The sequence below is a fragment of the Drosophila yakuba genome, chromosome X (assembly GCF_016746365.2).
Source record: "Drosophila yakuba strain Tai18E2 chromosome X, Prin_Dyak_Tai18E2_2.1, whole genome shotgun sequence".
Taxonomy (NCBI): Eukaryota; Metazoa; Arthropoda; class Insecta; order Diptera; family Drosophilidae; genus Drosophila; species Drosophila yakuba.
In genome coordinates, this window is record NC_052526.2 from 2,111,320 (window position 1) to 2,127,394 (window position 16,075).

Here is a 16,075-nt window from a genome sequence, read left to right on the forward strand (position 1 = left end):
ACTCACCTCCATGTCGCCCCACTGGCGGAAGCTCATGCCCGGCTCCAAGGTGGTGCTGGGCGAGTCCTGCGGCGTGGCCGCGGTTGTCGTGATGATGGGCGGATCCCGGGCGAGCCGGATCTTGGAGAGGCGTGGCGCCTCGCTGCGCCGCTCCTTGATGGAGTATGTCTGTGTGCGATGGGGTGCAGGTGGTGTGTCAAGTCAAGTGTTCATGTTCGTCTGCGAGGCTAGCTCACATCTGATGTTCTTACCTTTTTGAGGCCGCCGCGCGGCTTGGCATGCTGCGCCCCCTCATCCTTGCCGCCGCTACCGCCGCCCGCCTCTCTGTCCCGCTCCCTGTCCCGCTCCCTATCCCTATCTCTGTCCCTCTCCCGCTCCCGCTCGCCAGGCGCGGAGGCGCCAGATGTGCCGGAGGCGGATGGAGCGGCAGACGAGGCGGGCAGCTCGTTGATCTGGTAGTCGTGGGTGGGCTGCAGCAGGCGCTGGCGGTGCATGTTGCTCTTGGCCTCGATGATCAGCTCGGCGGAGTCCTGTAGCTGCGGGGGGATTACGAACCGTGGATTCAACTCGTGCCACTCAAACAAACGGACATACACTCATCGCATGCAGCATGCACCTATCATACATTCTAGTTTTTTTTTCATTTAGCTGTTATTTTTTGTTTTGTTTTTTGTTTTGTTCGACTCAATCACACCTGGTCATTTGGGGACCTTGATCCTTGATCCGCCCGAGCTCACTTACCTTGCGCACATCCTCCGCCGATCGCCAGCGGTTGCGCACCTCGTAGTAACTATCGTTGGTGGTCGAGGAGTCCGCCTCGCTCCGCGACTCATCGTACATACCATCGCTGTAGTTCTCGGCCAGCGTCTCCTCACGCAGTTTCTTAACCAACTCGCGCTGTTCGCGCTCGCGACGTTCATTTCGCTGAGGGAATCAAAATTTCAAAATTAGACTTTCTCGTCAACCGGCGGGGGATTTCGGGGGTGATGGCATTGGGTCTTCGAGTTCGCTAGTTTAGCGGGTCAGCGGGTCAGTCGCATTTTTTATTCTTTTTTGTTATTCTTTTTTCACTTTGACCCACTTGCTCGATGGTGCTCGTTGCCTGGATCGGCTGGCACTTCCGGCGGATTACATCCGATGGAGAAAATGGGGACAGGAATTGGAGGCACAGGCCACTGGGATTGGGAGCGCGACGCACACGATGCTTCATATTATGATCTAAGTTGCCCTAAGCTGATAAAGTAGTCTTAAAAATCAGGTAATCTTTATGTGAGCAAGCTAAGAAAAAATGATAATAATTATTATTGTGTTTGAGTAACTAAAGCTGTACTGCAGTATTATCAAGTTGTTTGTCACAAATTCAATAAGAACTCATATTTAAAATTGACTTAAATGAATACTATTTGGACATTTTCTTGTTATTAAATTAACATTTACATTATCCAAATTTGAAGCGTCGCATGCGTATAATCGAATTTTCTTTTCGCAGCCAATCAAAGAGAATCCAAAGATCTTTTCGAAAGAGCCAGGTTTTCATTTGTTTTAAGGTTTTCAGGTTTTTTTTTTGGGACAAGGGAATGTTGTTGGCAAAACTCTACCTCTGAACTGAATCCCTCAACCAAAATGGCCACCAATAAATTAAACAGCACATAATTGCCGAACGTCATTAGTGCCACAAAGTACAATGCGGCCCAATGACTTGTCTTTTCCATTCCGTTGAACAGGACGACGTTCCAATCCTCTTGCGTCAGTATCTAAAAACATTGTTTTTTTTTTTTTTGTGGTTTGTTGTTGATTGTTGAGTTTGATTGGAGTTGGAGAGTTGTTGAGTTGTAGTTGTTGATCGGTGGCAGTTGCAGTGGCGGGCGGCAAACGTGGTGCAGATTTAACATACATACGCATGGATATATATGTCGTGATACACATATCGGATATTGGATATCGGATATATATCGTAAGAAGCGAAAGAAAAAGAACGAAATACCGATAAACAAATGTTGTAATTTTGTTCGTTGTGGGCGGTGGCAAAGAACGTAAGTAAGTAAGTAAGTTAGGAAGTAATTAGTATACGAAATACGAATGGAAAACGAATGGCAAAAATGTCAAAGTTCAGACAAAAGACAGACAGATGTAGATAGAGCGATATCAAAACGGCAAACAGTGTTATCGTTTTCATAGCATATACGTATATACATATGTAGGTGCACATAAGTAGAGACTGGCATACTTATATGTACACATATGCTATGGATGAGCATCGAAAACTAGCAGTTTGGTCATTTTGGTGCATACATAAAATTAAGCGTAAAATTAAACAAATATCCTGCAATTTGGGGGCAAAATGAGTTCTAATAACTAAAAACGCAGACAAATATTAATCCAGAGTGTTCCCGGAGGGATCTTGTGTTTTTAGATATTGCACATGATTGAGACCAGGAACACCAGGATATACATAGGTAAAGCCTAATAAGGTGAGATAGTTTGGTTAAAGATTTAGATGGGAACTTTAGGGAGATCAAGCAGTGGCATTAGCTTATCTCAAAATCTTCGTAGGCAGCCCGTTGAAAAGCTGCTCAAACTGATTTCCATTAAACAATAATTCGTGGTGTGGCATACTTAACAAACAGAAGGCAAAACTAAATAGAAACCAAGTTAAACCCAATATATAAGCACGCTATAAGCAAAGTCAAAAGCAAATAATTTAAGAAAAGCAGCAGAGGCTCTTGGATTACATCAAAGAGCAAAAAAACGCACAAAACTCTTGCATATAGAAATTTGTAAAAAGTTTGGTTTTTTCACCATTTTATTCTCGCTTTGTACACAAAGTGCCAATGGGTTTTTCTATAGCATTTATTTTCATTTTAGTTTTTATATATTGTTGTTTTTTTTTTGTGCTACACAATACGAATGCGGTTTATATAAGAGGCGAATTAAATTGATTTTGGTTTTCATGTTGTTTCTAATCTTTTGTGACTGTACATTTGTATTGCGCATAAGCAACTTTAAAAGTATATACTATATGTATCAATAACGCTTTTTACACAGTTTGCTTAGCAACAAGTTTTTAAAATGGATCGACTAGTGAAAGAAAGATATATATAAAGGCAAAGATCGAGGGGAAATATTAAGCAGCAGCAGCAGCAGCAAATTTAGAAATAAAAACTTTCGTTTCAGTTTGAACAAGCCAACGAAGCAACAAACAAACAAACAAACCTTCGAACAAACAAAAGACTTAAATCAAATATATATACAGTTGGTATGAGTGTGGCTGTTAATGATTCATTCTGTTCTCTGCCGTGGTCGTGAGTGGTCGCAATCGATAGTTGCTTCTGGGCTGGCATACAATTATAAAGCCAAAAGCCAAAAGCCGAAAGCCAAAAGCCGAAGGTAAATCAATGTGAGGATCCCAAAAATCATGCAACAAAACTCGAAGCATCAGCGCAAACGGTTTTTGCTTATGTCGTATGTGTGTGTGAGCGAAAGGGGGGTATAAGTGGGAGAAAGAGACAGAACAAAGAGAATATGTGAGAGTCCTTTCCACGGTCCTCTAGTTATTTTGGTACAGTTGTACGGGGATTTGCATACTAGAGATGTCAGTGCATTCGATACTATCGGTTCATAAGGATAAAGTCGCAGATTTTTGTTTTAGCCGTTTAGAATGCAACACATACACACATACTGATTGTAAATTTCAAATAAATGTCCTTCTATTCAATATGTACAGGAATCAACTGCCAAAATAACTGTTTAAATCCTCAATGGTCGTGAGTCAATGCGTTTAGGCGTTTAAGCGTTTGTGGGTGTTTGGTTATGTGGAGAACTCTACGACTACAATTGCTGGCATCGGAATCGAAACGAAATCGAAAATCAGTTCGAAAACAAAGCTAAATAAGAGAGAACTCAAGGAATACTAGCAACTGGTAGGTACGGTACTTAGATAAAGACTAGGAACTGGTTAATTTTCAAATAAATCAAAACAAGGAGGGCAAAGAGAGCAGAAACTAAGAACTGGAAACTTTTGTGGCTATACGTAGGAATTCGTTAAATACTTTATCATAATAACAAGAATTTAAGATTGGTATTGATGGGTATTGTTGTAGCTGTTGTTCAACGTGGGTTTTCTTTGGGATTGTGGTTGGTTCAGCTTTGGATGGTGGATGGATTCTCAAGGTTTTCGGGGTATTCAGGTCTCTGGGTAAGTGGGTGGGAAGGTAGTTTATTGCTGTATTATTGTTCTTACTTGGAATACTGTGACTGTGGCCCACAAAATGTTGTTGAAGTGTTTGCGATCGCACTCGCATTGCGGATGCCGGCTGATTATTTCGGGACACGTGCACTCGCGTTCGAGTCCGGATTCGTCCAAAAATTTACAAAACTTACCGCCAAACAGATACATGCCGAGTATGCTGCAGGTTTATATATATGTTTTATATATACCGTATACATTTGTATTATTTATAGAGTCATAGATGTGTGTCTGTTATTATAGTTCATTAATGGCTATTTAAACTGGTTCATAGACATATATAGAGAGAGAGAGATCTGGGTTCGTATATATATATTTATATATAATATATAGTTGCGATTCTTATGTCTAAGGATATAAACGAGTAGTAGGTTCATCAAGTGGTCCCTGTACAATGTGGTTTGGGTGTTATTCGGGATTATTCGGATACTTGTGATCTTATAAGGAAGAGAAGGAGAAATGTCTTTTCATCTGTTCTTCTGCTGGGCTGGAGATTCTTCTGCTCTTTTTTTCTACCTTGTAGTTTTATTTTTCGTGAGTTCTGTCTGTCTATATACACAGTGGTTAATGGGTAGTTCTCTGGGTAGATCTGGCCTCAATGCTTGCAAATTTACATATATCTCTAGGAATGTGTGCTGTGCATAAGCTCGACAATGGCGGAAGAGATTCTTTTTATTTTACAGTTGATCTCAGGTCCAATGGATGGCCAACTTGAAATGACCGAGCAATTCTACGGATCATGGGCGAATCCGTATGTGTTTTGCATGTATGTACTTTTTAGAGGTACGTGTGCCTGGAGGGTCTGAGTGAGAAAGGGGGGCTTTGGTTACAGAATTCAGTGGGATATTGATTGGTTATGCTTGTGTTTGTGTCGTTGTGTCTGAGTGCGAGACAGTGGGAGAGACAGAGACAGAGAGAGTTCTCCTTTCAGAGGGCTTTTCGGGTGGAGTTCTATACAACTAGAATAACATATGGACTAAAGAAAGGTATATACTTAAACATAGGACATTGAGCAAAGTGAGTGACAAAATCGAGGCATATATATATATATATATATATATATAAAGAGAGTACATAAAGAAAAGCACGAGCGAGACAGAGAGAAATAGCGAGAGAGTGAGAGGTGTATAAATAATGCAAGTGTGTGTGTTTCTTTTCGAGTAGTGTATTCAAAGTGTTTGAGATGCTAGATGCAAACACAGTTCCACTCGGTTATATATACATATATGTACATTTTATTGCATGCTGGAAGCTCAACCAACTCGAACTGAAATGCTTACCTGGTGCATCAATGTACATAACACAAATACATACACATATATACAACGACCTTATGGGCATTCATATATGGCTTGTGAACATTCCCATATACGAACACTTCGAACGACATGCGGATGCGCGCTGCTTGCTATGGAACTCGTAACGGTAATGTTAACGACAACGGTAATTCTATCACTAACACTTACGGTTAGCTAACGGTAATCGCAACGGTCAACGCATGCATGCCAAACCAAGAATCGTAATCGGTATCGAAATCTAAGTAACTTAAGATAAAATCAAGTCTTTAACTGAATACCACACTCAATCAAGGACACACCACAAATTAGTGAGAGCAAGCAAGATGGCTAGCTAGCTAGTCGATCTCGATGTCTGGCAATCGAAAACAATATCAAAGAACTTAACAAATAATACAATATGTGTGTGCGGGTGATTATTTCATGTAGATCTGTACTGTAGATCTCAAAATCACTCGCACTCAACGAACTCATGGTTAGACAGACAGACAGAGACAGAGGCTCAGAGCGAGAGTGAGGAGGCAATAGGACGTCACAACAGTTATCGATTTAAGCAGAAAACAAACGGGTAATTTGAATCGGTACGGAAACGGAAATGAAAATGAAAACAGAAACACCATTAAAATCGAAATAGAAAACAAGTAAAAACGAACGAAAGCTAAATGCTCAACGTATCAGAACGTATTTCACGGGGATTCATAATGGGAATTGGGCTTTCATCTTGTTTTTTTTTTTCTTTTTCGGTTTTATGAACATTAGGTTATCGCAATCATATCGGTAGCAGATTATGGCGTAACATTAGAAGTTGTAGTAGTAGTAGTAGTAGTAGTAGTAGTATAGATATATACATATACATATAGGTTTACGTATGGTAAAAGGCTGATAGCAATGGGTCTACCTGGAACACTGTGACGAGCGCCCAGAGCAGGCTGTCGAAATTCTTACGATCGCAAATCATCTCTCCGTTAACTTTCTCGCAGAATTTACATCCGAACAGATTCATGCCGAGTATACTAAAGTGATGGTTTGGTTTTGTTGATATATAATATGATATATATATATATATATATTTTTTGATTTGTTGTTTGGTTTTTCGTTTTCGATTAATTTCATATAAATATATATTCTTATATATTTTTTGTGTTTTTGGTTTTTGGGGGTATTTTTTTGGGTTGTGTTTAGCATACAGTTGTTTAGGTTTATTTTAATATTCGGTTTTCAATTTATTTTATTATTATTGGATTGTTTTTAGTATATTTTTTTTTTAAATTGTGTGGAGTGTGACAAAGAGAGAAAGAGAGAGAGACAAAAATATATTTATAGAGAGAAAGAGAGAGAGAGAGAGATAGTAAAGAAAGAGACAGAGTGTGTGATTGATTTACAGAGACTAAAAGAAAGAGCAAGGGAGAAAGGGCTTGAGCTAGAAAGTGTTTCTATTAGTGAAGTAAGCGGCAAAGAAAGCTAGCAAATAAAAGCTCTCGGAAAAAGAGCAACGGTGATAAAGACACCTTTAGAGAACCACCTGTGCGACTTAAATCGGACCACGGAACAGAATGGAAATGAAACAAAGGTACAGTTCGCTCCAAAGGAACTAAGAAGCTAAAGGGGAGAATCGGCCCTTGGATTTGGTTTATTTTTGGTCTGTCTTTTGAGAGTCTGTTTTCAGTTTCAGCTTTATTTTAGTTTTCTCTTTCGAGTTTATTCGGGGCATTTATTGAGTTGATTTATCGTTGGTAGCGATGCTGGCTTCTTTTTAGCTCCATTTACAGTTCGTTCGGTTCATTATTTGCTTGTTAGTACATAGTAAGGTTATATAGAGTCTGGTCGGATGTTTCGTGTGGCTGTTGTGTCTTTTCTATTCTAACTACACAAACTCGATTACATTTACTGTAGCAACTAGTCTAGCTAATATGAGTGTCTTATTGTAGTTTTCACTGTTGAAGTTCTGTGTGCTTACTTGATATTCATAGTTATACAATAATATCAATTACGAGTAATCATAGATAGGTATATATAGAGATAGAGAGAGAGTACGAGTATATATAGGTTTGTATCAAACTGCAGCGACTGCAACTACACAATAAGTAAGCGTACGATCTTTTTAGTTATTTCTATGATCAATTTTTTCAAGTACTTTGTGTCGGGTGTATTTTTGAGCGTGAATGTGCCGTGTGTTCGTGTGACAAGCTCCGAGCAGGAAAGCTTTAGAGGCCGCATTGTCAGGTCTATTGGCAAATGCATAAAGCCAAGCCGAGCCTTTTGTGTTTGGGAGTGTGTGTAGTATATGTGTGTTGCATTGTTGGTTAACGCTAAAAGAAGCTAGGATACACACTTATTTAATTTGAAATGGAATAAAGCGTTTTTGGCTAACTAACTAAGCGAACTAATTGTTTCTGTGGCTGTTATTGCTGTAATTGTAGTGTATTTAACCAAAAGAGCTTCAAATGATTGGATGTCGTACAGATAGAAAAGAAGCACAAAACAGTGATAGTGTTCGAAAGGGAAACCGTGAACATGGTGTATTGGAAAGTGATGTTCGGAGGATTTTGAGTATAAAGAATAAATACCATAGAAAAATGATCAAAAAAGGCAGCGACGTGGTCGGTGCTTGAAATCGAACACAAGTCGATAGTGGACCGAGCGAAAGAGTGATAGATACAGAGAAATTCAGATATTAGAGAGAGAGATAGAGGGAGATAGAAAGATGGAGGAAAACATTTTCTTCGTCTTAGTGGGGTGTTAGAAAGTGTAAGAAGTGTAAGTGTGAAGCAAAGTGAACGAACGAGGAGCCAAATTGTGTACGACATCTAACGGCACTTTGGGGGTTGGATAAAATGATGTAAATGGGGGTTAAGAGGCTCGGGAAATATATATGTAGCAAGATAGAAAGAGATATATATATATATATCAAGTGATACGGGTACATTTCTTGCTGGTAGGGATACAAGATCGATTGCTTTAAAAGTTACACAACTTGTAACGTCATCTAACTACGAATCTTCCAGAATTTTCAAATGTTACTCAGACACAGTAAGTGAGAAAAATACCAAGAGTTAGAACTTAAGAATAAGCGGTGAGAGAAAGAGAGAGAATTCGTAAAGATATCACTTGAAGAGACGTTAAGGCAAATCTTTACTTATATAGGCAATACTCAAGTAGTACACAGTAGAAAGGATCGTGTCGTAGAAGCACTTAAATGAGGATGGGAGTTCGGAGAGTCAGGGGTTCAAGAGATACGTGTAAGTTTTTGTATGATCATGGGGTGGACATAGCTAGAGGTCTATGGGAAGGGTGACAGGGGCAGAAAGTGATACATGTGATACATCTATCAAGTGGTCATAGGTACCTACAGCAGTTATGGATAATCAGGATTATCAGGAAAATTGCAAATGAACTCAAGCTTCAAGTACTAAATCGAATATAAATGGAATTGAATTCAGAAACTCTAAGCATAGGTACAATTTTTATCATGACTTGGCATAGAACTTAGCTTTGATTATTTGGTAAGTTCTTAAGATTTGATTTAAACCTATACTCTAAGGAGTAGTTTTTTAGAATCCTTCGACTTCGGATTCGACAAAAAACTGCCCTAAAATGGACAAAGTTCTTTGGGAGGAAAGGGTGTTTTGGAATGAGAAGGCATTGGCCGAATGGGTTAGATGATGGACTCTTATCTATGTAGTAAGCAGCTAGGGAGGCGCTAGGAACTGTTAGGCATTAGACGACTGCTATGGGTTAACGAAACTGAACTGTTTCTGTCTTTGTGGCTCGGGTTCTTTGTGTTAATCACTCTTTTTCAATACATTAATTTCATGTTTGTGGGGTCGCGTTCGATAACTGAACTGATTGGCTATCATATTGTGGATTGTAGATTGTAGATTATATTGAATTTTCTTTCTATTTCATCATTACTTTAGTTATCTCCGCTTTCTTCTTGTGTGTCTGTGTGTGTATGTGTTTTTGTTTTTGTTGGTGTCTTCTTTTCTTGTACAGGTGAGTCTTTCTGTGTGTGTGTTGGTGTGTTTTGTGCCCGTGTGTGTGTGTGTGTGTATGTAAGTTATTGTGAACAGTCGGCAATTCAACTCACCTGAATATGAAGATGAATAGAACGAGGAGGGAGAAGAACACGGCCACATTGTCCATAGTGCGCAGCATCACGAATAGCTGGCGCCGCAGGTTGGGCATAAACCGGACCAACTTGAGGATTCTCAGCAACCGGAAAGTCCGCAACACGGACAGACCGGAGCCACCACCACCCGTTCCGTTGCCCATAAACGTCTGACAGATCTCAATGGCACTAATGATAGTAGTGGGGAGAAAGTTAAATGGATTATCGACGCTTAGTTGGTTACTTCTACTGGGCTCCTGCCATGGTAAACACCATCACTCACCTGAGTATAACGATGATGCCATCGAAAACATTGAATCCATTGGCAATGTAGCGGAATGGACCCTCTGCAACCACCTTTAGTAGCATTTCAACAGCAAAGATGCCGGAGAAGACCACGTTGCTCGTCTCCACAATGGCGGTCAGTTCCGGCGGCTGGTTATGGTATTCGATGCCCATGGACAGGGTGTTTATCAGGATGGCCAACAAGATGCCCTGCTGGAAGTACTTGTGCTCGACCAATCGCCTAATGTAGCGACGTATCCAGCTGCACACGCGCGACATGCACCGGTACACGGAGATCAGGCAGCGAGTCGTCGGCGATCTCTGCCTAGGCCGCTCGTCCAGCGGCGACAGGGCGTTCTGGTAGAGATCATAGCAGCAGGCATAGTCCTCCATATAGTTGCCGGTGGGGGCGCGGGCCGCTCGCATTCGCGAATTTCCCTGTCCTTGTCCCTGTCCCTGCCGTGAGCGATAGTTGCGACTGTGACTGGTGGTATTGTTATTGTTGTGATGGTGGTGCGACTGCTGATGGTGCTCTTTGCGCCGATGGTTCGCCGCCTGGCTGTCGATGGGTCCGATGGGTCCACCACCCACCACAGCGGACACTGTCGAGGGCTGGAGTGTCTGGCCGGGATCACCAGCCGTTGTGGCAACCATCACAGTGGCTGCATCGGCGCCCGGTGGCATTTGATTTTGTCCAGTGGGCACAGAGCGCGGCTTGTGGTGCGCCCGCAACGCCTCTGCGGTGTGTGGATCGCAGCGGGCCAGCGATGTGTAGAATGACTCTAGCGTACTCTGGCCGGTCGGCAAGGCCGCTGAAAAGGCCACAGAGAATGCTAAGAGCTCTTGACAAGTCATCGCATCGTGTATACCCAGTTCAGAGCAATCGGCATAGGGATTGGCAATGGTGCCGATGGTCTGCGGTAGATTAACCTGTACAAAACAAGAAAATGCGCACTCATTGTAGGCTATTCTACAGCTAAACAATGGCGTCCGAAGAGGAACATATAACATATAAATTCCTCTTCGGTCGCCACTTGACTGCCATAATTATGACACTGCTTACCTGCCAGATGCTGCCATCGCCAGCTTGGGTCATCTTTTCCGTCGAGAAGATGTTGCTTTTCTCATTGGTTCCCCCAGTTCCAGTTCCAGCTCCGCCACTTGCACCGCCGTTCTGGTGACTGTTATTGCTACCGCCGGATCCGGTTGCCGCTGCTGCTGCGGCCGCCACCGTGCCAGCAACTGTGGCAACTGTGGGGGCCGCCGTTGTGGTGGTGCCACCCGTTGCGGGATCTGCGTTGAGGGCGGGCGGCGTGTGGAGCAGCACGTACTCGTTGAACATCACCGATGGTCGCCGGCTGGCCGAGGTGGGTGGACTTAGGAAGCCCGAGGTGCACGGATGACTCTGCGAGTGGGCGGCGGTTCGAAATCAAAGTTATTAGACGGTACAAACACTGCACGGGATTCTTTTTTGGGGTTTTTTTAGGGGGAATGAAATGGAAGATAACGCTCAACTGGATCTATGACTAAGTACTAGCAAATAGTATATACAAGGTTTTCACAGTGCTTGCACGGAAATCAATTAATATGGTTGCACCTTCAGTGTTTTTATTTACAAGTTTTACAGCGAAACTTAATTTTGGCAACAATACAATTCCCTGTGCACATTGCACACTTTAACCTTTGCCCTTTTTTGCGACTCCATTCCACCCAACATTTATTACAGCTTTAATGGGCGACATATGGACGTACGAGTATATACGGGTCGGGTTATTGTCTCTGCTTACAAACGGCATTTACATACGCAAACAAAACGAAATGATATAAATAATTAATGGGCATTTCGACGGGACAATGGGCTGGAACAATGGGCTACAGATTTATCAATGGGACAATCAATTCGCTGTGTGCTTATAGACACAGAAACAAAAAAGCTATTTCAACTGCACTTAATATGCAAACATATCGTTTATATCTACAATTTGTGTTTTTGTCCATTGGTTTTTACGTGAAAAGCATATTTGTTGATACTCGACTCGTTCGCTGGCTGAATGTCCATGCCAAAGGTCACGTACATATGAGCGCCTTTTTTTGTATTGTACTCTCGGCGGTAGGACATTCAGTGTTCGGTGCTGACCGAAGTTGCGCTGCGCTCTTTTATAAATTATGCTGGCAATTTAAACATATTATTTTACTTATTTATCGTTCAGTACCTTGCCCAAATTTCCCAACTGCAGCTTTTGAGAATTAGCAAGGTTTATAACAAATATGAAAGATTATTAATTATTATTATAATAATTATTCGTTTGTGGTTGCTGCTGTTTGAGATGCTGTCTGTTTTTGTTCGCTGGCCATTTAGATTTTTGATTCGGGAATTTGGAAATATATATATACATATATTTATTCTGTTTCTGTTTCTGTTGCTGTTTATCTTTACTGTTTTTCGGTTCGAATCGATTTTGGGTGTTCTATTTATTGTGAATCGAGCTGAACGTTGTTGTAAAGGTAACCATACTTACAATCAGCTGCTCGGAATCAATCATTTGCTGCGGCAGCTTCAGCAATATGGTCTTCTGCTCAGCGGTGCTGCCCTCCGGCTTCAGCTGATGATGATGAGCGGTGGACTTTTTCAGCGAGGAACTTCGCGGCAATCCGTCTGGGGCCAGCGATTGCTCCGTGTTGTCGGAGGAGGAGTGCTGCTGCTGCTGCAACTGTTGTTGGTTTTGATGTTGCTGCTGTTGCTGTTGCAGCAATTGATGTTGCTGGTGGTGGGCCGAGGACATCGTCACACTTGCGGCACTACCATTTATCCCATTGACCAGCGCCACTGTGGTGCAACTGGCGGCGTTGTTGTTGTTGTTGCTGTTGTTGCCACCGCCGGCAGCAGTGTGGTTGCCACTGCCGTTGTGGTTGCTACTGGTGCTGTTGTTGTTATTGTTGTTATTGCTAGCCGAATTAAGCGGCACCATGACGGTAATCATCTGATCCTGAATACTGGACGGCTTGCGATTACTGTACTTGGGGCACTTGGGATGATGGCACTTGATCCGCGACGGCGAGAAGGTCAAATTGTCGGCATTGGGCAGTAGGCCCTCCTTGCGCTGCTGTCGCTGATACCTGGTGGTGTTCCAGTGGTTCGGTGGTTCATTGATTGGGTGGCGGGGTGACAGAGTGGGTGAAATAACAATTCGATTAGCGACAAGTTGGATAGACAGTACGCGGGGTTCACACACTCATGTATGTACACAAAACATCGTGTTCTATGTTTTTGGGGTCGATTCAGGTGGGTAGGTTGTTGGGTTGGTTGGTTCGGGTGGGTCGGGTGGCACGGAGATGTGGGTGGTTGCATTGCACGTGCATCGATTAAAGAGGTGGGTCAGATGGTTTTTGGGGTGATTCAGTTGGGGTTTCCATTTGCAAGTGCACTCTCATTAGTGTCAGTGCCATGTCTCATGTGTATGTGTATGTGTATGTGTGTGTGTGCTGTTAGACAGACAACAATCGCAATTACATAATTCAATCAAATGAACTAAGGACAACGACAGTACAAAAATGCAAATGATCCAAATTAACACGAGTCCCATTCTGCGGATTCAGTGTCATTCGCTTAACTCGTTATTCTGTACTCTGTACTCTGTTCTAAATGTGGCATCATTGTGTGAGCGGCAATCTAGTGTGGGGCACATGTACGGATGCGATTGCGGTTACAGAGATGGGTCAACAAAAGGAGGTCACCATTACAAATACATTTCCTTCATGGAAGGATCAAAGATCTGCCTGATTCTGCCATGAAATCCTGATTTGTTTAACAATGAGCGGTTTAACGTAGCGGATTTAAGAGGAAATTCCTTACTTTTTTGTGCATATGGGGGGACGCAATATGGATGCACTTTCAAATAGCTACAACTCTTCTAGCTTAAAACTTTTGTTTACACACATTCATGCCCTGGCCACTAGACTCGCTGCTAATTCAATTTACTAAGCGATATCTATGCATAATCAAATTGCAAAGCACTCTAACTAAGACTTAAAGGAAAAATATAAATTTATAAAAAAAACTAGTAGACTTGGGGCAGTCTCAATAAACAATTGAAACGACCAAACGTAACATAAAAGACAAAAGAAGAAAAAAGGTTTTTAAAACCTGGGAGATTTTGCTTGAAACCAAAACAGTTATTTAATTAATGCGTTTCAAGAAAATAAACTCAAATAAATTAAAGCACTTTGTGGAAAAGAGGTGCCCAAAAGACTTGGGCATTTTTTGAGAAAATCACTGGCGATGGTTGCAGAGTCCTTGTTCGTGGCTCGAGTTCTCCTGTCAGCGCGAGCTGAGCTTTTGCCGAGAGATTAGTGTGCTAATTACTCGCTTTAATGGGTTAGTAATCAATCAAGTTTTGAAGTGACTAAAGCCTACAGCTTTCTTAATCTTTTCCCTTCTGTTTCGCGCTCGAGGTATCAGAAAAATCATACACAGAGACAGTCACAGACTGGGATACTGAGAGAGAGCGAGAGAGTGAGAGAGTTAGAGAGAAAGAGAGAGTGATGGGCAGGGGAAGGGAACGGAACGGAAACCGGAAACTAAAATAACGAACGTAAGGTATAATTGAATGAAATCAAAAGGTACAAGCAGCATACTTATATAATCTGTACTTCTTTAACATTCGTCTCTTGAAGCGCCGCCACAGATGGGCGATATATTTGACGATCTCCGCATAGCAGGTGGCCGGTTCCGAGTTATTTGTGCTGCTGGCCAGGGTCGAAGTGGAGGTGTACCGGGCTCGCTCCTGTCGCATCCGCTCCATCTCGCGCTTCTTGGTCTCCGAGAATTGCGTGGCGATGACGACTAGGCACAGGTTGATCATGAAGAACGAACCAATCTATAAAGATTCCAAAAAGAAAGAAACCCCATCAATCGGTATACATTTGCAACAAATCGAAAGACCTCCTTAAATGTGCAATAAAAGGTTATCCGAAATGGGCTCTGGCCAGCAGTTGGCGCTTTGTTGATGCTGAAAAAAAACTTTTCGCATTTCCGTTTAAAAGTTTTCGCTTTCATTGCTGCCAGCGACAAGTGCAAGCCATAAGTTTTCCCCAGCCTTTGTTTATCCACCCGCACACACAGCAAACGGGTCCTTTGGAAGGACCTTTTTGGCCAGCCGCTTAAATTCAATTAGCTGGGGGATCGGTAGACGCCACCTGGTGGTCATCGTGGGTTTGCAAGGCACCAAGATGGTGATCTCAAAACTTTGAATCGCTAAAACTTCAGATACCAACGCCTGTCTGCCCTAACACGTTAAGCCTAGCTTTCGAATTATTGTAAAACTTAGCTAGAGTAGAGTAGAGCAAACGAAGTTTGAAACTTTAGTTTTAAGTTGTCATCAGTAATAGGGTAGCCTTTAGCTGTCAGGAAAGCGGTAGAAATGGTAGAAGTTTTAAATACCAATTTTCAACTTGAATAGTTTATGTTCAGTTGGTGTTCTTGAGATGACTTTAAAAATTACAATTGGAATATTTTTTCCCAACTGCGTTGAAAATTCAGTTATATAATTATTATCATTTATGCAAAGAATCTGAAAACAGTGTCTATTTTTATATTACGACTTATTTTGACCCAGTTGTTAAGTTCAAAATGTTGAGTTCATTTTTCAAGGAATGATAAAAGCACTTTACAAGCTTAGATTATTTATGGCCAAGTTGCAGCTTAGTGTAGATACATTTATAGATATATTTTAGCAAGAACGTAATTTTTAGTAAACTAGTAAATAGTACTTTAGCCGAGGACTGAAAATCGACACGTTGGCAAAGTTTAAATTGAAAACATATTTCAAAAACAAAGAAAGCGCTTCTAATTTGGAACTCGTGAGCTTGGCAGAAAATGCATAAAACATAAATAAGCAATTTCCTTCCATGCCGAACGCCCAATAGCAAATGGAGGCAACTGAGTGAGTGAGTGAGTTTTGGGGGAAACTGGAAACTATTTGCATACCAAAAGTTGTTGGCAACAAGAGCAAAATCATTTTGCACACGAAATGAACAGCGACAGAGACAGAGACAGCAAGAGAAGGAGAAGGAGAAGGAGAGAGAGAAAGGGAGAGAGGTAGAGTGAGCAAGAGAGAGAAAGGTGAAGCAAACTTTAAACAT

The 16,075-nt window shown here is 41.9% G+C and overlaps 1 protein-coding gene across 15 annotated transcripts in view; it reads right to left on the minus strand.

Annotated features, from left to right (window-relative positions):
• LOC6523998 (voltage-dependent T-type calcium channel subunit alpha-1G) overlaps positions 1-16,075 on the minus strand; it is an 81,724-nt gene that overhangs the window by 10,007 nt on the left and 55,642 nt on the right. For 6 of the 15 annotated variants that reach the window (XM_039371872.2, XM_043206890.1, XM_043206889.1 and 3 more), the window contains 11 exons: positions 14,570-14,811; positions 12,454-13,051; positions 12,148-12,171; positions 10,998-11,339; positions 9,933-10,864; positions 9,629-9,838; positions 4,241-4,406; positions 1,599-1,754; positions 742-924; positions 252-536; positions 7-168 (listed from right to left, as the gene is read on the minus strand). In XM_039371872.2, coding sequence (XP_039227806.1) covers positions 7-168; positions 252-536; positions 742-924; positions 1,599-1,754; positions 4,241-4,406; positions 9,629-9,838; positions 9,933-10,864; positions 10,998-11,339; positions 12,148-12,171; positions 12,454-13,051; positions 14,570-14,811 — 3,300 coding nt within the window. Of the gene's footprint in view, positions 1-6; positions 169-251; positions 537-741; positions 925-1,598; positions 1,755-4,240; positions 4,407-6,439; positions 6,555-9,628; positions 9,839-9,932; positions 10,865-10,997; positions 11,340-12,147; positions 12,172-12,453; positions 13,052-14,569; positions 14,812-16,075 lie in introns of those variants that run through there. The other 9 variants (XM_043206891.1, XM_039371875.2, XM_043206892.1 and 6 more) reach the window with 7 other exon arrangements.